The following is a 24,106-nucleotide window of genomic DNA, read 5'->3' as shown; positions in this document are numbered from 1 at the left end:
TTAGGTCTGGGGTGAGGGAGCTGAAGAACTGAAGTGGGGGAGCCCAATGGGAAACTCAGGGTAAGACTTTGGGTGGGGCAGGAGTTGGAGGTTCTGCACTAGGAGTTATTGATGATTAGGAAAATTGAATTAACCACAGCTGGAATAGTTTAAGAGACACGGAACAAATTTAGAGTTAGTCAAGCTTCTGTTATTTATAGAAAAATCGTTTAAAATTACTGTATGAAGGAAAAGCATGTGTGAATTGCCAATTTGAAGAGATTCTAGAGAGGCTGTTATTAAGGTCTCTAAAGGGTGTACATGTGAACCTGATTACTGCTAAGTGCATTGCAGTGAGATTTCATCTGTCATTTAGGTGTAGCAGTCTGATTTGCTCATGGCCAAAGCACAAATGCCCTTTTCACTACAAGGGTGGGAAGCAGAGTAAGGTGTACAAACTAGGATGATGTACATGGGAAGCTAACCTTTCACCTTTACACCTCCACATCAAGTGAAATATTTTTCATGTTTAAAATGTAGTCTATGAAGAAACAGCCTAAGGATATTGATCTTAAAGAAAATTAAGGATTTGGGTCACTGGAAAGCTATAGAGAAGAAATTAATCAGAAACTCAGCATTTTGTGGACAGATAATTTACAGGACATGAAAAAATAGGCTTAATTATCTGCATTGCATCTTGGAATAATGATGATATCCACAATCTGAAATATGTAAATTAGAAAAAGTTAGTGCAGCCCTTAATTAATATGAAGTTGATTGTTCAAAAGCTTCCTCCTCATTTTCTTTCTTATTGTAGATATGAAATGGATGTAAAATTTTTATAAAGACACTATTTTCTTTCTTCAGTTTGTTGTTGCTGCTAAAGTTTACCACCAGTTTTAGTTTTGTACCTGAGTGTGTCCTTTTCTCAATTTGCCAAACTGCCAAAAAGCAAAGTCTTTTAAACCAAAAGTCACATTTGGGTAGATCAGATTGTAGATTTTATTCTTTATTTAGCTTATTTATTCACTAAGTGGTGAGTTTTAACAACTTAGTTTAACTTTACTTTTAACAACTTAGTTCTTATTTTACAGCTTCTGTTTCGTTTTCTTCTGAGGGGGCTGATAAAATCTTTATTCATGGCAACGTGAGTCTGCTGCATAATCAGGGCCAGAACAGTAGTTTGTCATCTCAGCAGAGAGCCAAGAAAGAAGCCCTTGGTTCTGTGAGTCCTCAGAGGAGGGAGGGAGCTACTCCCTGTGCTAGTCTCAGGATAGACCATCTTCAAATCAAGGTGAATAAGGAGCATACTTTGATGATTTACCTTTTTGGTGTAAATCTACATAACTGAGTAGTGTTGGTGTTTTAGAAACATTTTCTGGGGTGATCTGTAAGACAGAAAATGGTAAGTTTACAAAGAAGTCAGTCTGAAGACAGGACTGCAGAAATATGCCTTAATTGAGAGCCAGGCCACACAGCCTTTGCAAAGGGGAGAAAATAAGTTTCTTAGCTTTTTAAAAGCTAGAGAAATAGCAGGTAAAAATGTCCTAAAAGCATAGTTTCTGTACTTTTTCATCGGGCTCTCTCACAGAATGAAGATGATTAAAGAGGATGAATAATCAAGTGTTTGTGATGAATTAAACATTGAATATGTAAGAAAAACAAACAAACAAGCAAACAAAAAGCTGGAGTGAATGACTGTTTCTCCAGATAAAAGGAGGTTAGTAACAGGCCATAATAGATATATGCATTAAGACCATATTACTTTTGTTTGGAAGCAAAACTTTTTACCCATTCAGTCCAAAAATAGTTTAATATGAGATGGAAATAACTGTTAGAAATCAAAGATGAGATACCCTACTGCTTTGCTAGAGGACAGAGATGACTAATAACAGTTCTGAGATAGACTAAAGTATGTGATCTCTTTTGTGCTTGTATTGCCATCAGATATAAATCAAATACCATTTATTCTATGCAATTGGTCATGCTTTTTTAGGGTTATCACATCCACTTCTCACTTCCAAAACATTTATCTGGCAACTAATATATTAGTACGGCTTCCAGGCTTCCTCTGAAGAATGATTAGCCAACAGCCTCATCCTCACAGCTTAACCCATGCTGCTGTGGCAGATGTCATTCTTCTGCCTGTCATTTTGGCTATGCCTGAACATCACGCTCTTCCATTGCTAGATCATACTTCTTTTTTTTTTTTTTTTTTTTTTAATAATTCACAGAGTGAATTAATTAAAAAAAAAAAGTGTCCAGGATTGAATTTCTCATTTTCTCTTTCACGTTATTGTTGTCTTATTTATTGAGACCTTGTTCTGGTTTTGTATACTGTGCACATCTGAAAGTGTAAGCTCTCTGTATGTTTCTGCATACTCCAATTTATATTTGACATCAAACCTAAGATGCTTATCCTCAAATCAAAACACTTTTTACTGTGGCCATTTAACCTATGGCATCAGCACTTCTTTAGCAGTGAGTTAGAAATCAGTGCAGGTCAGCTTCTGCCTCACCACTGAGAAAAGCTCTTCAAAAGGAGTCTGCTGCTTTCAGCCCCTCCTTGAAGCTCTCGTCTAGGCCATTTCTAGGCTTCTCCTGAACTAAGCTCCAGGCATGCAATAATTTAGGCTTCTTATTTTGACCAGTATGGTTCCACTGTTTTCTTATCCTCTGTCAAATTCTGTCTTTTTGTGTCATTCTTATGTGTACGTATAGGCTGCCCGGGGCCAGAGACAAACTCATTCTGCATCTGCACAGAACCTAAGAGAACAGAGCAACATCAACCATAGTAGTAGTACCATCAATGCACATTATTCACCTTTTTGCATGCTTTTTTTTGGAATCACAGGTATCTTTTCAGGTTAACCACAGCATGGAACTACATTTTAAGTCCTTCCGTGCTCATGCCTTTTAATGAATTTCACTGATACGATACCATGTTCCTTTGCCCTGACGGCTGAAAGGACATCACAGGGAAGACTTATTTCATTGCCTAGGGACAGGTCTGTCCTCTGGCTACCTTCATGACCTAAAAGACAGGAGAACATTGACAGAAGATAGAAATGGCTCACATTGACAGAAGATAGAAATGGTTCATGCATGCTTCCTTCAATGGTGTTGCATTTAGATTATGAATATGATTATTATTAGCAATATAGAAAGCATTATTTTCTAGTTAAATTTACTGAAGAAAGTGAAGAAAATCAAGAATAAAAATACTTAATTCATTTTTTAACTCGTCTGAGTCAGTTAATACCCAGTGATTGCCCACCTGGATTGAAGTTTGTATCTCACCGAAGGACTCAAATATTGTTTCACTTGGCAGGCAAGGGTCAAAGTAAACAGGATTTCCCTGAAAGTAGCAAGAAATTATGATGCAATGTGGTTATTTGTTAGCTTTGGTTTTACTGTCAGGGAGATGGGCAAATAATACCCGAATGCTTAGAATTTACATGTTGCACTGCTTAGACTCTGCCCAACTTCTTTATAAGTTCCTAGAGATAAGCTTCTCGATAGACATAATTTTGAGAAGCCCTATATCCTCCTCTGATACTTTGTGCAAGTTCAAGCACTTTTGAAAATAAAGCCATTCATCTAGGTCTTGCAATAAAACTATGCAGAATCATTTCTTTGAAGATGTTCCTCATTTAAACTCAAAGGTTTCACAGAGAATTACCAATCTGCATGTAGAGAGATCTGCCAGTTTGGATTGAATTTTTGTCCTGAAATGTCCAATGTTGACAATCTAGTCAGTGCAAGTACAGTATCTAAATATCCATCTGACATTTTAAATTCAAATACAAATATTTTGACACAGAATGCTCTCATAGGTTTTGGGGCTTACAATACAAAATGAAAGCAAATTTTCTAATCTTGGAATGCAGTAAATGGATGGTTGTCCTCTGGACAGATTTATTTACATTCATTATAAATAACTTGTTATTTGTAAAACATACAGAAAAGTCCTTGTTCGCAGTTTAAAGAAACAGCATTGTAAAGCTAATTAGTCTTTCTCTTTAAAATCAGCTTTTCTTAGAGTGAAATATTGGTCCCACTGATGAAGTCTGCTTTCCATTTGACTAGGAGAAATTAATTTTGATAGTGAGGCATAGCAGTCTTAGTTTTACAATGCTCAGCAGACAAAGGTATTACATCTCTACTTCTCATCACTCTGCTTACTTTCATCTGCAATCCTTGCTGCAAATAGTTATCAGCCAGAATTTGCTCACAGGTACTGACAGTGTCAGTGCACCTTATCTACCACAACATATGGCTCTTTGCTGCACACCCTGCACATAAAAGTAATGAACACCAAATGAAGGCCTGCCTCGATTGTGCTGTTGCAACATTTCTCTGAAACACTGTATGTTTTAACTGGCCATAGAAAATGAGGGATCTCTTACCCAATATTTATTTTATTCATTTTTATCACTGCAAAAACTTGTACCAACATGGCTTCATCATTGTTTATCAGCAATCTAAAGCTTTGTTTCCCCAGTGAAATTTTTTACCAGGCTGTGAATTAGGACACCTAATGTTGTGATTGTACATTTTTCAAGATTTTCAGGCATCATCATTGCATTTATATAAGCTTTATAAAATGGTAGACTCTTCAAAATCAGTGCCAAAACTCCCATCATCTACCATTTTAAATACAGCAAGTGGGGTTAAGGCTAATCAATTGATACAGCAAATCCTATTAGAGTCATTTAGGTTAGACTTTGACTGTTACTTAGGTTCCTAATTCTCCTTTAATCAGAGTTAGGATGAGGTGCATAAATAAAGTTACCATGCTGGGTCTGGGAGCTTTGGAAAATCCCACCCTCCAACATACAATCTACAGTTTTGTGTATGATTTAATTTATTCTCAAGGAAATAAATGGGATCACATTGCCTGGTCCTCTCTCTCAGTCAGTCAGACTCTGACCTGGCTCTCTCACTCTCATAGCTTTTGAACCCAAGAGCTAATGTTGACTGTAGACAGAAAGGCAAGGGCCCAAAGGTATTTACTCCTTACACAGTATAATGCTTGGAGAAAGGCGATCTGCAGCACGAGTTCCACTGCCCTCACCTCTCTCCTGTCCACACAGGCTCACTGGGTCACAGCCAGCAGAGCACCCCTGCCCCTGTCAGGTGGAGGATCTTACCTTGGCTCCAGGAACAGCCCACACAGAGAAGGCAGGAGGCTTCCACCATCTGCCAAGGATGCTGGTCGACTGGAAACTAGGCCACTTTGATTTCATCATCTAAAACCTGTCAATTGCTAACTTGCAACAGCCAACAATGCACAGTCACTTCTCAACACAGCTTCTGGAAAAACACTCTTGAAAACCACACCTTTCCTCTGAAATTATATCAACAGACTTTATCTAAAAGTAGTTGTTCTCTGGACCTCCACAACTTTGCTGTCTTGCAAAGGACAAAAGCTTTTGGCATACCCCAGTGACAGCAGCCATACTGAAGAGCTGACATTAGTGCCTACCCTGCAGAAAGTTTTCCAGTCTAGACTGACTCTATGACATGCCACCAGTTGCAGACACATTATAATCCAATTTTAGTTCACACTGGATAGTATTTCTAAGCCCTCAGGTTTTCCTCATCACAAACCTTGGTGATCAGCAAAGAGGATGGGTACCATTTCAGGAAGAATAGAAATATATCCACAGGCTAGGGTTCTAATGTGGCTTCTCACACTTGGGCTCATTTGTAAATAAAATATTGATGCCCAAGCCTGTGAATCTTTATGCCATCAAGGCAGTGGACAATGCTTTTACATGCTAATAAAAGTACAGTAGGAAATTCAGTGGCGATGATTGGCCTTCAGCTGGAAACAGAAGCTGGTGTTAAATGAAATTAAGTTGTCAATGACTCATCCTTAAGTTTTCTATGTGTTAAGACAATACAAATTGCAGGCAGCATAGACCCATTTTTAATTCAGTATGTGAAAGGAAAATTATGATAGCAGAGTAGGAGGAAGAGATGAGAGTTAAGGAACCTACACAAGTTTTTTCTCCCCTTATATCGAGTGTGATGCATATTCTCACAGCCATGTGACAGGGCTGGGTCTAGCGAGTCCTTATGGCTTTCAGAACATGCTCAGACTTCGAGGGGATGTCCATAAATCTGGCAGTGAAATAAGCATCACTTCTGCATGCAGTTTGGTGCAGATGATTCATACTCTTGCTACAGCAAGACAGCAGGATCAAAGACTTCATTGCTCAGTCAGTCCTTGAGTGACCCTGCCAGTTCCTGGCTCTGAATGTTTTTCATTATCTCATCACACACTGAGGATTGCAGTGTCTTACAGAGCAAAGTAGGTTTAGTTTAAGTAGAAGCTTGGGCTGTGCTTAAATTACATGGGTTTTTTTGAAATTATTTTTACACCAAGGTGGTTTTGAAAATAGTGTATTGTGGTGTAAAATGAGCGATAAGTTCTCCGCCATATACCTACCATCAACTGTTGGCTGAGACAGCTCAGTTACACTACAGAGTAAGAGTTTCAAAGGCTGTTACTAAGTTGCTGAGTCACCAACCAACCTCACTACACAGTATGTTACAAGCTTTTGGTCCAGGGCAATAGAAAAAGGTTTGACATAGTTTCAAACAATGCTATCAGCGCCAGTGAGTAGACAAACAGGAGGATGGGTGGTGGAGAAATTCAGGTAGAAAATCAGAAGGTAAATACACTGCAACCAGACCTGCTACACTTTAGGGTTTCAGTGAAAGGCTGACGTCCTCAGCACTACTATGCTGAAGTATTCTTACAGAATGGATTCAGAGAAGGGTGACACTCCTTTTTCCTGATTTACACTCCTTTTTGCTGTACAAAATCGTCACCCTTCAGATATAGTCATGAGCTCTCAATTCAATTTGGCTTAACTTGAAAGATTTAGCAATAATATTCCAGTTCCAAAGTACATGAACAGATTCCTATGACAAGCTTGAAGTGATATGATTGTCTGCTCTGGATTTCACTGTGTTTGCTTGTACAGGACTATTGGTTTGGAGGGATTTTGGATTTTTTTACCTGTATGTAACAAATACCAGAGTGATAGATAATATTTTTTTCATGTGCACGGAATGTCATGTCTCTCTAGTTAATAAATGTTATTGTAATTCATACCAAATGCCTGTTCACCTTGGAATATGTGATAATCTTGAAGAATTAATACTTGTATTCTATTGGGAGTGTAGTGTTACTTTGCTTTAGCTGGTGTGTACTTCTTTGACTACATAGGCAAGAGGAAAGAGCAATCTGTTTGGCACCATAAATCAATTCTCCCAATAATTATCTTCATTTCCTGACTCACAAGTCTGCATTTATGTGTTTTAAATATGCGAAATCTTAGTAAAAAAAAATCAAAGACCTGAAAATTAAACATTCCATGATGTTCCGTGTTCTCTGCACAAGTTTAAGCAAGTTATCTAAAACTTAATTTATAGAGATGCTAACCTCCTGCAACCAGTCAAGTCCGTAAAAGTGGGGAAAACAAGCCCGGGAGAGGCGGGGCGGAGGACGCGGCACACCAGCCCGCTCCCTCGCCCGGGGCCCGGGAGGGCGCTCAGGGGTTAAGCCCCGCGGGGCGGGGGCGGGGGCAGCCCGGCCGGGCTCCGCCGCCGCGCTCCCCTCAATGGGCCGGGGCCGGCGGCGGGGCTGAGCTCGGCCGTGTCGCGGGGATGTCGCAGGTTCCGCCGGGCGCGGTGCAGCTCAATGAGCTGCCCGACCACTCTCCGCAGGTGCGCGGCGCCGTGTCCGAGCTGCGGCGGCGGGCGGAGGCAGAGCCCGGCCAGCGCTGGCCGCAGCCCCTCTCCGATGCCTTCCTGGTGCGGTTCCTGCGCGCCCGAGACTTCCACCTGGACCTGGCCTGGAGGGTGAGGAGCGGCGGCGGCGGCCGGTGCCGGTGCCGGGAGCAGCCGGGCCCGGGCTGTGGCTGCGGGGACGGGCTGTGGGGTGGCTCCGTGCCCTGCTCTGCCCGGGTCGGGCGAGGCCGAGCGGGGAGTTCCAGGGTGTAGCTAATGGCTTGTCACGCGTGTCTTCGGCGCGGCACGGCTCTGTGTGCGGTGTGGCGGCTGGCTCAGCGCGGTATCGGGGTGGTGACACACAGGCTGTGGTAACTGCAGTACAGTCACTAGCCTATACAGTGAGCGTGGTAAGGTTACAGCTCCGATTAGGAAACAGTACCCTTCAAAGGACATCCTTGTCATGATTATCAGGCTCAGGTTACTAGCAGGCGTACTCGTTTCACTACAGACTTATAATGACCCTAAAACTATGAGTAAAAACTTCTTTTTGCTTGGAGTTTAGTCTTTTACAGCACTCCTTGCAGGCTTTGGTAAGTCATGGTACTTTCCCGGCTCTTTGTATGCCTTTTTGCCACAGAGCACACATATTTTTAATATCCAAAGGCACAGATTGTTATCACTTCGTTATTTTTTTTAATGAAAGATTGATAGCCATTAAACCTTTGGAACAGAAAGTATTTCCAAATCCTCCCAGGGCAAAAGCTTTGATTCACATGTGCCAACTGAAAGCTGTGTTTCCATGGAATTTTATGTTGTTTACACTGCATTGCCCAACAGACTTCACCTTTTGGTTTCTTCACCTATTAGTTTCTGATTTCTCTGGACTGTAGATTTTCCAAGTTTACTCACCATAAGAGATGACTGTTTGCATATGGATGTATTGCAGGATCAAGGTAGCTTAAAAAGGAAATTGAGAAATGAAATTATGCCCTTAATCATAAATACCTTTAAAATTGTATTTTTGTTCTTTTCATTTGACTCATGGCATTTGCACCATAGCTTTAAACCTTTCCTCCTCAACAGAAGAACCAACGAGTCAAGTCAGATTCCTTTGGGTTTTATGTATCTTACTTTTACTTGAAGTTCATGAGATTGTTTAAATCAAAGTTGTGCACTAGCCACTGTAGGACCATGGGTTTTTTTCTTTCCAAACAAAAGCCATTTTATTTTCCTGTGTTCCTTGGTTCCAAAATGCTTAAAGGGCTTAATGAGGACATATGGACTCTTGAATATCCACTCCTAATTACATTGTAATTGGTTGTTACTGGTAATCCTAGAGACAGGATGGTTGCATTTCTGAATTTGGCCTGTATGTTTTAGCACTTTGATGGGATTGTGAGGTGTGTTAGGTAGGTAGGACTAATCTTTGGAAGTGTGGAATCTAGACTAGGTTTAGAGATGGGAGTCTACGAAGTAGCAAATTTCCTATGCTTCTCTTGGGAATCAGCCCTCAACACTGGGATCCTGCTTTGAAAAAGTTGTCTTTTTAAACCTCTAGATTTTCTGGGTCTCCACAGGCGGCTAAGTTTCCGAATTTCAAACCTTCCTTTGAATTAAGAGATTCAGATGTTCCAAACCAACCTGTGTTTAATGTTTCTCTCTAGAATTTCAGTCCTCTAAGTGCTGTAGCCACTTGCACCTAATCTACATACTGGCTGACACTGTTTTCTAGAATACTTCTCTTGCAGTAAGGAAAGAATAACAGAAGCACCTTTTTTTTTTTTTCCCCCTCCCACAGGAATGTGTTTATTGCAATTGGTATATCAAGGCCAAAGAGAACTATTGTGCAAAAATCTCTTGTGGTCCCAAGTTGTACATTCATCTAACCCAAGTGTGACTTCACGCAGAAGTTTTGTTAGTACTTCACCCTAGGCAGAGCCCTCCTGCAATCAGTCCTGAGAGTGGCTCTTCCCTCTTGTCCTGATTTGATGTTGCCTCCTGGTCTGGAGTTCAGGCCAATAAGATTCTCTTTGCCCACTGGGCTTCTGTATACTACTATATAGTATTTGTAGAGCAGCTGAGGGATAATCAAAGTTAATGGCCCTGTCAATGCATATAAGCAAACGTTGTCCAGCATCTTAGTATGTGCTTATACTTAGCCTTAACTATGAATCAAGAGTCTGGCACCTGACCAGACTGTTTTATTGATGCATTTCTGGTTAATAATTGACACAGATTTATCTGATGTTGGTTATCAACATTTGGAAATGCTTCAGAAAAGAATAATCAGGTAGATTGTGTCAAGACATTCCATTTCTAAATCCTTTATGGTGACTCATGACAGCAATTTTTTCCATTTTTCCAATGGCAATTCCAGACTTGCTTTTGATGATATATTGATGTCTCTCATGCTAGAAGAAAATCCAGCACTGAAACAGGTATCTGAAATTGAAGGACTTGAAGAAGAGCTAAAACTGTCTTAATTTCTTGAAGACAGTGATCATTCAGTTAAGCTCAGTAACAGACTATTCTCACAGAATCACAGAATATATTGAGTTGGAAGGGACCTGCAGGGATCATTCAAGTTCAGCTCCTGGCCCTGTACAGACACCCTGTCAGAGAGTCACACTGTGTGCCTGAGAGCATTGTCCAAATGCCTCTTGAGCTCTGTCGGGCTTGGTGTTGTAACCACTTCTCTGGGGAGCCTGTTCCAGTGCCCAACCACCCTCTGGGTGAAGAACCTTTTTCTAATATCCAGCCTAAACTCCCCCTGACACAGCTTCAGGCCATTCCCTCATGTTTTGTCACTGGTCACCTCAGAGGTCAGTGTCTGCATCTTTTTGAATGTACCAGCTATGTGTGTGTGTTTGACTTTGCTATTATCACCAAAACCACTGTCACTTGGATTCACTAGTGATCTGTGAAATCTGGAGAACTGGCATCTCCTTTTGGACATAAATGTTTCTTCCTGTTTTATTATGCATTGCATCCTATAATTCTTGTATAGGACTGACTCTCTGTGACTTTGGAAAGCTGTCTTTTTGTACCTGAAATAGATTGTACTTTGGAGAACAGAAGAAAAATGTTTGGCATTGAAACTCTATGCAAAGGGTTTTCATAACATTCTATTATAAGCACCACTTTGTGGCGCTGAAAACTCTCTAGGATCATTTTAGGAGTTCTGGTTGATACCAAGGTATATAGGCAGACTTTTGTTTTGCATTTGATTTACAGAGGAATGAGGATTTCCTAGTGCATTCTGCTGCAAGGAAGTCACTTAGGCTGACTATGCTGTGCAAGAAGTGTTGTCTGCAGTGTCAAACACACTGCTGAGTCTCAGACATTATCTCTGAGGATCTTCACATCATTCAAACATAAATGCTAAGTTGAAATCAGTTACTTGGCTGCTTTTCTTCCATCAATACCAAGGAATTCCTTGAAAAGGATGGAAGAACCCTTATTAGCTCTCTGAGCTGACTCTTGAGGAAACACAAATCAGTCAGCCAGGCTTCCCTTTGTGCTAAGTCAGCACGTGCCAGTCTTTTTCCAGTGACAAGAATTAAGAAATGAAGAATTAAGAATGAAGAATTAAGAAAGTTCTGTGTATCTAGAAAATATTTTAAATTCTTTGCCTGTGTATACTGTATGTTTAAATTCTGGGTACATTTGTACACAAACATATAAAAGAAATATAAAATACATATGCTCAAAGTTTATATTCTGAAATTTGAGCTGTGGTTTCTCCTGCAAAGAATTCCAGTAAAAAACTTTTTTTTCCTCAAGCATTGTGTGCATTTTTACAACTTCTGACACAACAGAGGCCTAATTCTGCCTATCATCCACGTTAATATAGATAAATAGTTATTAATCAAGAAAAATATCATTAATTTACTTATACAGATGCATTTGTTTCTCTAACAAGCACAATGTTTTCTAGTTCTTTTGCTTCCAAGTAAAGTACCAAGTTCACTTTGGTTTGTAGAACCTGAATCTTGGTTTAATTGATAACTTTGTAATCTGTAATGTTCAGAGATCTGGAACTATCCCCAACAGACATCAGGGGAAAAAAAACTCTTAATTAATGCTGAACTACAGACACTGGAGTTTTTCATCCAGCTTTCCCCCCCTTTATCAAGTTATCTTGCATCTATTTTGAGATGCTGAGCTGAGGCTAAGTAGGTTATTCCATTTGTAAACACAGATAATTATACATTGAGATGTTTTTCTTGTGTCATTAAGTGCATGAGCCATTTTTTATACTGGGTAATGAATGTGTCTGTTTTTCCTGAGATTAGGTTGTTTTATCTATATCCAAGCTGATTGCTATATGCAACATTTATGTTTTACCCTGCTGAAAAGGAATCTTACTTGAAAAAAATTTTACATGAATTTCTGTGCTTAAACAGTGTAAAACTAGAAAACCTCTAAACCACTGCAAGTGTTTGAATTCCTTTACATGTTTAGGAATTACTGCTTTAAGTGGCTATGTGAGACTTGACTCTGTCCAGCTGTAAGAGAGGGGTTGCTTACATAAATACAAATTTACAGAATATCTGCCAAAACTAGCTGTAGATTCTGTGGAAGATTCTCTAATGTTGACCTTTACTTCAGACCTAAATTATTTTAGGCAATTAGATTAGGTTTTCAAAATCTGAGAACTCTTCAGCACTTTGTGACTTTCTTGCCAAGGGAAGTATGCTTTAGGCTTAGCCAAGTTACATGTCTGAAAGGTGCACCACTTACTTGTATCATGGAAAGTGTCAGAAGTATTCCAACCATATATTTTCTCTTTAATGAGTTTGCAAGTAGGTTAACTGTGCCTTCTGTAAGGATCTTGAGTGCATCACCAGCTGAAAATACCACTCTCTTTCTTCCAAAGTCCAAGAACTTAAATCTTTTTGTCCAACTTGTAAATATCATGAAAATGAGAAACTATCTGTATTGACTAGACAGGATTATTTAGGGTATTGAATTAATGTGTCATTTTTATTCTTAGAGAATGAAAATGAAACATAAGTTTTGGCAGAGAGTTCTTCAAAGAGGTGTTTAATATATATATCTTCATGATGTTGTGGTGCCACAGATTTTAGAAGAAAAGTGACAAATTACAAAGCGACAGATGTTTGCATAGTTGTTTTCAGGGTGGTTTTGTATTTTGCTTCTATTTCAGAGTCTGTTTTGGAAAGAGCAAGGAAGAAACATGTTGACATTGCTGTCTGGCACAAAGCAGTTGGGATTGCTCAAGCAGTGCCCTTTGCAGACAGTCAAGTACTGACAGAGTGAGATAGTCAGAGTACCTCAACAGGCCTATCTTTGCAATTGTAGTGAGCTTCTGTCCCACAAATCAACTTACTTTCCCTGCTTCCTCCCTCTTTCCTTCACATTGTTTGTTTGTTAGTTTTAAAATTAACCTAGGCTAAAACTGATTGAATGCAGTCAAGGGACTTCTAATAAAATTCTCCTAGTGGTTAAATGTTTCTTTCTATGGTGATGGTTTAGGATGAGGCTTTTATCTGTTTTTCTTTCACTGCCAAATCAAGTGGTATTCTAACACGGTCAATATTTTTTTTTTTTTAATCTAAATATGTATTTATCGGCTCTATTTCCATAAAAAATATAGTTAATTTCTAATCAGTGTACCATGTATTTTTATGTAAATTTTGCTGATAAACAATAATGTTTTATAAATAGTTTCCTCATGGCAATTCATTTGAGAGACCTTCAAAATCATTCAGCCTTAATCTGAGCAGAAAAGCATTAAGCTGAAGAAAAAGTATGTTTTATGTAAAATTATACAAGAAGCTTAAAAATAGAGGGAAGGGTAGGAGATAAGACTAATTATCTGACATGATCATGCTGTGAGCTACAGGATGCTGAGTTCCATGTCTCTCTCTAAGAATCTGTAGGGATTAATTCAATTTTGCTGAAATTCCTTCTGATCATTCTTCCAATGAAAATACTGAAGAAAATTATGTTTGCACAGATACAAGAAAATTTTAATTTTTTTACAGTTATATTCTATTAGTTGGACCTGACAGCACTTTTAACTTTAGTATTTCTGTTGCAAAATACAGAATAATTGATAAAGGAAAAAAATAATTTCTGTTAATACAAATTATAGGAAATATAAGACTTTTGATTGATGCTTTCAGTGTATTGAACACACTTAATTTGTGAAACTGTGCTGAGGATCAGATTGGGTTTTCCTGTTTGATGAAATATAGAAGCAATTTTAAAAGCTAGGCTGTGCATGCCACTGTTAAGATTTAAAGCTACATTTTGGCTTGCCGAGAAAAAAGGTACTGAAAAATTCCTGTTCTCTTAGCTACTTTGAAGGTCTTGGGTTAGACCTCTAAGTCATAGCCATTGAGGAAATTAAAACAAAATATGAATTACTTGTAATAGCTATCTCTCTACTTTCCAAACTTAGTGATAACCTTAGCAGAGGTGATACAGCAGAGGCAAATTTTAGTTGATGAGCAGAGAAGAAGCATTTTAGAAGACAGTCTTGCATAGCTTTCTATTTCTGCTCAATGTCTTCAATAAATTTTAGTTGCAGGGCATAGTTCCTTTTCCCCACAACCACTTAGTTAATACTAAAGGAAAACCAATAATTAGACTTGGAAGTTAAAAGTACTGCATCATCAACTTAATTTTTCACGATTCATCTCTAAGATGACCTTTCACAGTGCTGCCTGTAATTCCTCAACACAGATGTTACCTCATAAAGGAACACCTTTAATTGCCTCTTCCTTAGCATTAGTCCATGGCCTTTCAACACACAGCTCCTCCTGTGCCTTAGAAATGCTGGTTATGGGCTGCCTCCCAGCCTTGGGAACCAGGCTGACCAAGTCTCTGGCAACAGACAGGATCTCTGTTTTAACCTGACAGGATCTCATTATTTCTATTCTGTGGGAGGGAAATTGTCAAATGTGTAATGGACCCACTACTGTGCTGTATTTTCTCATTTCAGAAGGGTAAAAGGGACCTCAAAAATGTTTTTGGGTATGCTGATAAGCATACCTGTTTCAAATAGTAAACTGCAATTATTGATGTAAAAAATAGGGTAAAAAATTGGAAAGGAGTGAGTGAGTGAAGGAGAATGTTCCTCCATAAAATTTTACATGTCTAAATTTTAAAAAATCCTGAGTTAGTAGGATGCAGTAGCAAAACAAACAATCCTAAAGGTAACCTGAGCAGAAAAAAATGGGGATTAGATGCATTTTACATAGAAACTACAGGCTTATTGTACAGTTAGTTTTCTTTCTGACACAAAATAACAACTGCAGTCCATTAATGATTTGACTGGGTTCTAAATTCATCATGGCAATTTACTCACTTACTTAATCCAGTTTAGCAACCTTCTGTTTCTAGGAGTGATTTGATTAAAATATACAATCAAACTATAGCTAATTTAATGAAATGAACCTGACTGTGACCACATTTGGAAAGCATATTTTTAACTGTGCTCTCCCTATAATAGCTGATGCTTACCTGACATCCACATAATTTTTTTCCAGTTATTGAAGAATTATCAGAAGTGGAGAATTGAATGCCCAGAAATAAGTGCAGATTTACAACCATCTTCTGTTCTTGGTCTTTTGCAAGCTGGCTATCATGGAGTCCTAAGGTCAAGAGACCCACATGGAAGCAAAGTTCTAATGTACAGAATTGGTGAGTGACAAAATTGCTTGGAACAGTTTCACACCTGATTCTGACACTGAAGTTTTTGGGCTTTGTTCATTTTCTTTGTTTTGTTTTGCGGTTTGTTTATTTTTTTTAATTATCACCATTTCAGCAGCAAACCAAAAAATTTTATGGGCACAACTGCAGGGGTTGATAAATCTAGATCAAATCAAAATATTTTAACTAGAAAGTTTATATATTTATGTTCCTTGCTCGAAATGCATTTACATTAATATAAAGGTGAATTTGATGGGCTATAACAATTAAATAATTTTACTTATCTATTGGTATGGCTAAAGCTGTACAATCCCTTATGAAGAACCTAATTTTCTTTTTAGTGAAATTCTTGTTGCATCAAAAGAATCTTGAAGGTTAAAAATTGTAAGATTACATGGGTTTTTTTGGCTCTGAGTGCCCAAAAATCATTTGACTTCATGTAAATTGTCAAAGCCATGGGCTAAGACTGTGGTACTGGTGCAGATGCAGCACAGAGTAGGGAGAACACAAACAAAGGTGTACACCTTATCATGTACCAACATTCAGTTTAGGCTGGGGTGAGTAGTTCACCAAGCTTTCATTGTTTACTTGTAGCCAAAGAGCCCTAGAAAACAATACTTGGAAAATGCTTGATGCACCTCCTAAAAACATTTTCAAAAAGTACATAGTTAAATGAACACCATGTCTCTTTATGCTTGTTTTGGACAGAGGCTTTATTTTTGCCAACTTTCAAAGAACTCTCTTATTATCTTCTGGTCTAGCAGGCAGTTGTGCCCTCTAAAGCTTTCATCTAGGGCTAAGGCTCATCCCATGCAATTTTTCGCTCAGGCCTCAGAAAAAAAATAAGGGAGATTCACTGAGTTGTGCCAGAAAATTACAGTGCTGAAAAGCAATTATATTAATTGATTGGACTGATCTGCAGCTTCTGCTAGCGTGAGTGTTGCTGAATTGTACCTTGTACTAGGCCTATGGCCATAGGTAGAACATGCTACATTATGTGGTACCATCCACTAAAAGAGCATCAAAGATGAATGAGAGAGCAGGTACACAAAATAACTTATGCACTGGAAAACCAGTTTATTTCAGGAACATTGTTCTTGCTGATTAATTCTTGCTCCTGAGAAGCACATTAGAAGCCATAGGAAGAAAAAGTGCAGGTGTATGGGGTTTTCTCATGATAATGCTGGGTAATCTATCTTCTCCTCAGGAAAATGGGATCCCAGTTTATTTACAGCATATGATGTGTTTCGTGTAAGTCTCATCACATCTGAACTCATTGTAAAGGAGATCGAGACTCAGCGAAATGGAGTCAAGGCCATCTTTGACCTTCAAGGGTGGAGATTTGCTCATGCTTTTCAAATCAGTCCAGCAGTGGCCAAGAAAATAGCTGCTGTTCTCACAGTAAGTATGACATAATGCTTTATGCAGCTTCATTGCTATGACTTCCAGTTTTTCATCTCTTCCAAGCTATAGTAATTTTTCATTCTGTAGGCATTCTCAGACTATGCAACTTAGAAGAACAAAAGCCTTAATCAATTACAAGTTGTGCTTGATTTTACCTACATTTTATTCTTCTATACCAGTAAATACCCTCTAACTTCTGTTATTTTATAAGAACTCCATCAACCTGTTACAACACAAGAATTTCATGACTGGAGGAGCAGATGAAGCCCAATTTTGGAAGGATTTCTATTTGTTATCCTGTTTCATCTCTTCTCTTCCATTCTTTTGTATATTATCTCAATATTTAAAGCATTTATTCCTGCCTCAGAGAATACTAAAAATAGCATGCACTGTGAGCAATTAAGAGCAAGACTACTCCTAACTTGGTACCAGTATGGATGATGCTTATGTGATCTTCCATCTGCTAATGACAGAATGTATAACATTTATGTTCTGCTTGCTTTCTTCCCCAAAACACGAGCATTGTTTTGTGCAAGTCACTGTTACCTCACCTCCGGTTTTTCATAAAACTTCTCAGGACTTTACTGTCTTTAAGGCTTATTCCTTTCTGCCAAATTCAGTTGAACTTTGCCACTGGATTTGAGAGAAAAAAAAAAAATAAAGAAAAAAGGGGACAGAGAACTGACAGGCAAGCTACAGTGTAGTCCTATAATCTTATTTTCCTTCAGAAGTTATGTTGAAAGTCAGTAATAATAAAACTGTTAGCCTGTGATGTGGAAATGAGCCAGGGAGATAATCTCTTCCTCTGATTCGGTAAGGTTCATATCTGAGATTCAATCAAGCTTAGTCATTGAATTAATATCATCAGAACTTCAGATGTTCTTCCTTTGTGATATCTACTGTAAAACTTTATTGAAACCATTAGGTATTCCCAACTTTGCACATCTAGAATGAGAACTCCTGGTGTTATGCAGTCTTGGGCCAGTTCTCATGAAAACAGGACTAGAGAGACTGTTTCGGTTGATTTCTGAGGTGGTAAACATATTGCTGTAAGTAATTTTTTTTACCTTGAAATAGAGCAGAAAGGAAGCAGAATAGGATTTGCAAGTACATCTAAAGGTTTCAATTCATTATCTCAAAGCAGGAAGATCTTTGACTATGATGTTTCCATCTTGACCTACTTCTGATTTTTAAAATGTTTTTCAAACTTCTAAATGCTTATTCTAGCTATGGAAAAGAAAAATTAAAAATTGTGTGTTTCCAGTGTTATTTTCTATTTTTTTTTTTTTGTTCCCTGATTCCTTTCCTCACTTCTAACTGGGTTTGTAAATTTTATCCAGAGATTATATTAGTGTTTTTCAATATCATATAATCATAGAATATGTTAAGTTGAGAGGGACTCATCAGAATCATCAAGACCATCTCCTGACCCTATGCAGGACACCCCAGGAGATACACCCATGTGGCTGAGAGCATTGTCCAAGCACTTCTTGAACTCTTGTCAGGCTTGGAGCTGTGACCACTTCCCTGGGGAGCCTGTTCCAGGGCTCAACCCCCCTCTGGGTTAAGAACTTTTTCCTTTTATCCAATATAAGCCTCCTCTGACACAACTTCAGGCCATTCCCTTAGGTCTTGTCTCTGGTCAGGAAAGTGAAGAAATCTTCCCTTCCTCTTCCCCTCACAAGGAAATAGCAGACTGTGATGATGTTTCTCCTCAGTCTCCTTTTCTCCAGGCGAACAGACCAAGTGACCTCAGCCACTCCTCACACTACTTCACTACTTCCACTCCAGACTCTTCAGCATCCTCCTGGCCCTCATTTGAAGCTCTCTAATAGCTTAATGTATTTTTTATATTTTGGTGCCCAAAACTGCACACAGTATTGAAGGTGAGGCTGCCCCAGGGCAGAGCAGAGCAGGACAATCCCCTCCCTTGCCTGGCTGGAGATGCTGTGCCTGATGCACCCCAGGACATGCTTAATGCACTCCAGAACATGCTTATAAGTAAATGTTAAGAAACCTTGGTTTTAACCCAGTATTTTACTCAATAAATGTGTCTTGCAAATCACTATACTGTATCAAGAAACATAAGTTAATGGAAAGGAAGTATGTACTAAGGAATTGATAGCATAGTATGGATAATAAGTGACATTATCTTGAAAAATCTGTTTTGTGGCAGAAAATTGTTTAGTGAAAATCATGATAGTAGATTTTAAGTATATGATAACCCATAATAACATTAAGTGAAGATACAAGCTGATAATTTTAAGGTCTTTAACATACATTATATCTAGAAGGAGTGGCACTAAAGAAATGTGTTGGCTTTGTGGTTTTTCCTTCCTTAGAACTATTGAACTAGTGAGGAGATAGGTTTGTGAGAAGTACCATTTTATAAGCAGAAAACATCTCAGAGGAAGTATCAGGTGGGATGTGAAGGGAAGCTGTACTTTCCCCATTGCATAAAGCTTGTTTTGAGCACTGACATATTTTCTTTTAAGTTTCAAAGATCTGGAACTTTTAAATGAATGCAAGTAGAATCCAAGCTGTTTTATATTACAAAGGCTGTATAGCAGCCTTTAAATTTTAAAAATTTCATTAAAACAGTAATCTTGTTGTAAAGCTGAACTTCTGTCTTGGCCAAATTACTAGTAATTTCAAGGCTTATCTCTAAATTATAAATATAACTTATTTAACTTAAAGTTAGTATTTTCAATAGTTTTTATATATTTATGCATTATCCTTCAGGCTGTAAATTTCCAATAAAAGCACATAGCTAGATAGCATTTTGTAAATTAGTAGCAGAATCTTGTGATAAATTATACTTTAGAAGAAAGGCTGAGCACAAAGTTTGTGTACAATATTTATGTGCAATTTGGTGATAGTTTTCTCTTTTGTTTTTCTGTTTGTTTTTAATATTCAATCTCACCACCTACTGAGATGAAAAAAATGGTGAGATTTTTCCTTTTAATGGGAGGAACAAGATATGATTTTTCTAAATGTTTTTTATAATTTACATTGATAGAAAATGCAGGAATTGGCAAGGTCATAAGAAATACTTTAACCTATGGACCAGACAGTTTTTTACAGGCTTGTGCTTAGTAATAGAGGTGTTTCAATAATGTTTCCTTTTTCTTATTCTGTTTTCCATGTATGCTGACAGGATTCCTTTCCACTGAAAGTTCGAGGTATCCACTTGATTAATGAGCCTTTATTCTTCCACCCAGTCTTCGCTCTAATTAAGCCTTTTCTCACTGAAAAAATAAAGCAACGGGTGAGTGCACACAAATATTTCTTTCTGCCAGAAAACCCTTATATGACAATCTGCAGCACTTTCCTTAAGCTCTGTTACTCCTGAGTACTGAAGAGCATAAATCATTTTTGTTTGTTAGTGCCATACAAACCTCCAGGATCTAACAGTAAAGCATTTGCAGTTATTATTGACATGAGCGTCGCAAGTGGTGCTGTTATCACGCCTCTGAAGAGAAAACAAAGTGACACAAAATGGTTAAATAATTTGCATGAGGTCACATAATAATTCTTCTGCAAAACTAGAAAAAAATAGGTCCTGGATTTCCCAGCACTCTGCATATAAATGATAGAGAAAAATGATCACTGAGCAGTGTGTTGCGGTCCAAGCTGTGCAGAATTAGTAGAAGGCAACTGTTTATCTCTGACTGACCTCCAGAGGCATTTATGCATCAAAAATTGGTCAGACTTAATTTCTAAGTTTTTTTCCAAATAGCTCCTTAGTTGCTTTAAATAGTTTTGCAGTTAGAGATCTGCAAATAGATTTGTATTTGGATGCAAAAGCATGCCAAGGACTATGGTTTGTTGCAGCATAGAAAGATATTGGAGTTTTCAGCTGGCACAAAAGTGAAGTGGTAACAGCAGGACTAAGGTACAAAATAAGCAGCCTTGCCTATTGTTGCTCTGATTCTGAAGCCTCCTTTTCTCAGCACATGGATTTTGCTTATTTGCATTAGTCAGTGAATGCCAAGACAGTAAATCCTAGAAAAGCATCAGACTGGAAGTAATGAACAAGGTTTCAAAATAGCTACAATAGAGCAAGAGGAGAAGAATCAAACCTACAGTATTGAAAGAGTTAAAGTGGAGAAGTAGTCCAGAATCCAATTCCAGTTGGAACTGAAAGATAAGGACTGATATATAGATTCTGTTGAGTATCTTCCTTGACACCTGTCTTAACCTACATACATACTACATAATCTTGTTTTTAAATACATGTGGCAGGACCAGATAGTAATGGCCATGAGCCAGATAGGGCTCTTTTCTTGGAAATTACTGAAGGGCAAGTACAAGATATCATGACAAAACAAATCACCAGTATTCCTGTGGTTTAGCTCAGTTTAGCAGCTTGGATGCAGTACATACTCTCACCAGCTTTGCTAAACCAGTCTGGAACAAGTGTGTAGTTAGTTTTGGCTCCTGTGCTCAAAGCTACATAAAATACAGTTCTCAGGTTGTAGTCCATCCTTCACCCGTCTTCAGATTCAGAGGAGGACAGAGTTTGAGTACGTAGGGGAAACTCACAAGGGTAGTTCCACCTTTTAAGGAATTAATTATGAACAAATACACTTATTTAGTTAAATCAAGCTGGTGGGTTCAGCTCTTGCATTGAGATGCTTTGCTGCCTGTTCTCACTCAATAGTCTAGCATTCATACCCAAGTAAATGCTTTTCATATTTTGGTTTAGGTGTACATGCATGGGAATAACTACTTGCAGAGTCTGACCGAACACTTCCCCGTCAGCATTCTCCCACAGGAATATGGGGGGGAGGAAGTCTCCATTGAAGAGCTGGCCAAGGAATGGACTGACTTCATAATGGCATCTTCAGATTATCTTCAGAGCATTTCTCTGGTTGCCTAGGAATAACCTTAATACAGTATTTTATCAATTCTTGAGCACTGGAATTGGAAATAAATGTAATATGAAAATTTCCATTGTGAATGGAACCAGTATGTCTTTGCAGGGCACTCACTGAATATTATATTGGCTGCACTTTTGTACTAACTGGAGTCTATCAGTTTCTATGTCTGAAGAGATTAATGAATTCTACATGTTTGTCACACTGTTATTGAGTAACTTGTATGCCAGAAAGCTGAAGAGTGCACTGGATATCAGATTGATACTGCTGCTGTTAGGTCTTTGGAGACAACTCATCTGCAATAATGTAGTCCAGAATCTTGCACTTAGCTCTTTATCTTGGCTTGTCAAGACAATACAAAACAAAGAATAGACTGTGAATAAGGTAGTTTGTTGCAGAAATAAGACTACAGGACTAATTTGCAAGGACTAAAGAAGCTGCTTTTTTGGATTGATTCTCAGGGAAAAAATGCTGTTTTGATAGTTTGTATCAAATTGAAAATGGGTCAGCAATAATGAGACATTTGCGTTACTCTTTGTGCTGCTTGTGCACCTTCCCTCTTTGTCCTAATTAACAGAGTAATCTTCAAGTTTTATAGAAAAACACCACGTACGTATTCTTCAAAGGACAGTGTGAATCAGAGGAAGGAACTGGTAAAAGAGTCATAACAACCTTGACAATTCTTATTTTCTTTCTTCAAAGTGATAATGTCTATGGATAACTATAGGTAACTCAGATTATTATCCTTTAATCCCTAGTGTAGAGGACTACAGAGGTCAAAAGTTTTCAGCTGTTTGCATTATCTGCTTGTTTCAGGGGGTAAAATAGGTTATGTAATTTTATTTTCAGTCCAGTAACTGTTCTTAACTCTTTTTTGTTTTTGCATAAGCACTATGTATTTAAGCATTCCATATGAATTTTCCTATTAATAAATCCATAAAAAATGCTTTTATCTCAGGTAGCTAGAAATTATAACTTCAGTTATTTTGCAATCTTTAGGACATTGGAATGGTATATAGGTGTAGGGAACAGAAACGAAACTATACTATTATATCAGAAATGCCTTACTTTAGATTATGATTAGTAAGGCATTATTGCAAGAGTCATTGGAAACTATTTTTATTAGCAAGAGGAACATCTGTGAAAAACCCCTTAGAGTTCTTGTTGGTTGTAGTTTCTTCTGCTGTGGTAAGATCAATGCCAGAAATTCTTTCAAAACTGACAATAACTTCTTTTTTATTTTTTTCTTCCAATTTCCAAATTTCCTGAAGTGCCTTTTCATTTTTCTCTTTCAAAATATTTTTGATATGGGGCCTAAATTTAAAGAAACCTGATTGAGATTTGAGTATATGAAAATGTATTTCATACATATTTCTTTTTCTCAGGTTTTGTGATACTATTTTGTGATACACTGTTTTGTGATACAAAAGCTCCTTAAATAGAGGAGTTCAATGAACTGCAAATTCTTCTTTATAAGAAAATAGACCGAGTAGTCAGCTATCTGGCAATTGTTCAAGTGTGTAACTCAAGTTCCAAGTAATTTACCAGTTGGAGACCCAAAGCTATTGTTTTAATATTACAGTCCTTCAATTTTAATCTGTGAATGTAAACTGCACAAAGGAATGAACCAAGTTTCAGTGAACAAGAAAATTTAAACTTTTCCTGTGAAGCCAATCTCTGAATGCTACTGGTTTATGTAGCAGAAACCTCATTTGATTGCATATGTATATGCATATTTAGCTAGGGCTTTTTGATCTTTATTTGGAGTTCACCAGCTCTATGAATATAAAGTCCTAAATGTCTTTGAAAATACCCTGATCCTGTTATTAAGTGATAGCATATTTGCATAACTCAGCAGTTAGAGCACTTAGTGCAGTTATTTTTTTCCTGAACTATTAATTATTTTTTAATGTTTACATATTATATAGGAGGTGGGAACTCTTAATTGCATTGCTGCTAATAATAAGGACACAATATAATTGTAACATTTACATAATGAGTAGTGAAGATATTGGTATGATGTGCAGTGGTGTTGCAGCTTTGAGCAGCAGCCATGAAACAAAGATCCCTAAGTGCATTATTCTTTATAACATCGGGAGTGCCTCTAAAAAAATAAAGTTCCTGTTAAACGGTACAAATATAATTTACTACTGACTGTAAGCACGATGTAATGCACGATTTTTAATTTTTTTTCTCTGTTTTAAATGCATTAACATATATTTTAATTAATAAACCCTTTCTGGTTGACCCAGCCTCGTCTGTGACGGATACGAGCGTCGCTTCCGCAGGGAAGGAGGCGGCCGCGGGGCTGCCTGCGGCGGGGCTCAGCCCGCGGGCCGGGACTGCATTTCCCAGCGAGCCGCGCTGCGGGCGGGCCGGCGGCTGCGTGCGCGGGGCGGGCGCCCAGCCCA

General features: G+C 38.2%; 1 protein-coding gene and 1 long non-coding RNA gene across 2 annotated transcripts; one reads left to right on the top strand and one right to left on the bottom strand.

The window, feature by feature from the left end:
- Window positions 1-2,627: 2,627 nt before the first annotated feature.
- On the bottom strand, window positions 2,628-5,202 carry LOC132331925 (uncharacterized). The gene is made up of 3 exons (XR_009487709.1): window positions 5,133-5,202; window positions 3,257-3,337; window positions 2,628-3,013 (listed from the first exon to the last, which is right to left on the bottom strand). It is a non-coding gene; the product is annotated as an uncharacterized LOC132331925 (long non-coding RNA).
- Window positions 5,203-7,593: 2,391 nt separating this feature from the next.
- On the top strand, window positions 7,594-23,942 carry TTPA (alpha tocopherol transfer protein). Its single transcript, XM_059861167.1, has 5 exons — window positions 7,594-7,857; window positions 15,249-15,402; window positions 16,619-16,812; window positions 19,973-20,083; window positions 21,524-23,942. The coding sequence occupies exons 1-5, from the start codon at window positions 7,663-7,665 to the stop codon at window positions 21,695-21,697; spliced, it is 828 nt and encodes a 275-aa protein (XP_059717150.1). The 5' UTR covers window positions 7,594-7,662; the 3' UTR covers window positions 21,698-23,942.
- The last annotated feature ends 164 nt before the right edge of the window (window positions 23,943-24,106 follow it).

This window comes from Haemorhous mexicanus, chromosome 1, assembly GCF_027477595.1.
Source record: "Haemorhous mexicanus isolate bHaeMex1 chromosome 1, bHaeMex1.pri, whole genome shotgun sequence".
NCBI lineage: Eukaryota > Metazoa > Chordata > Aves > Passeriformes > Fringillidae > Haemorhous > Haemorhous mexicanus.
This window is presented reverse-complemented; position numbering and strand designations above follow the sequence as displayed.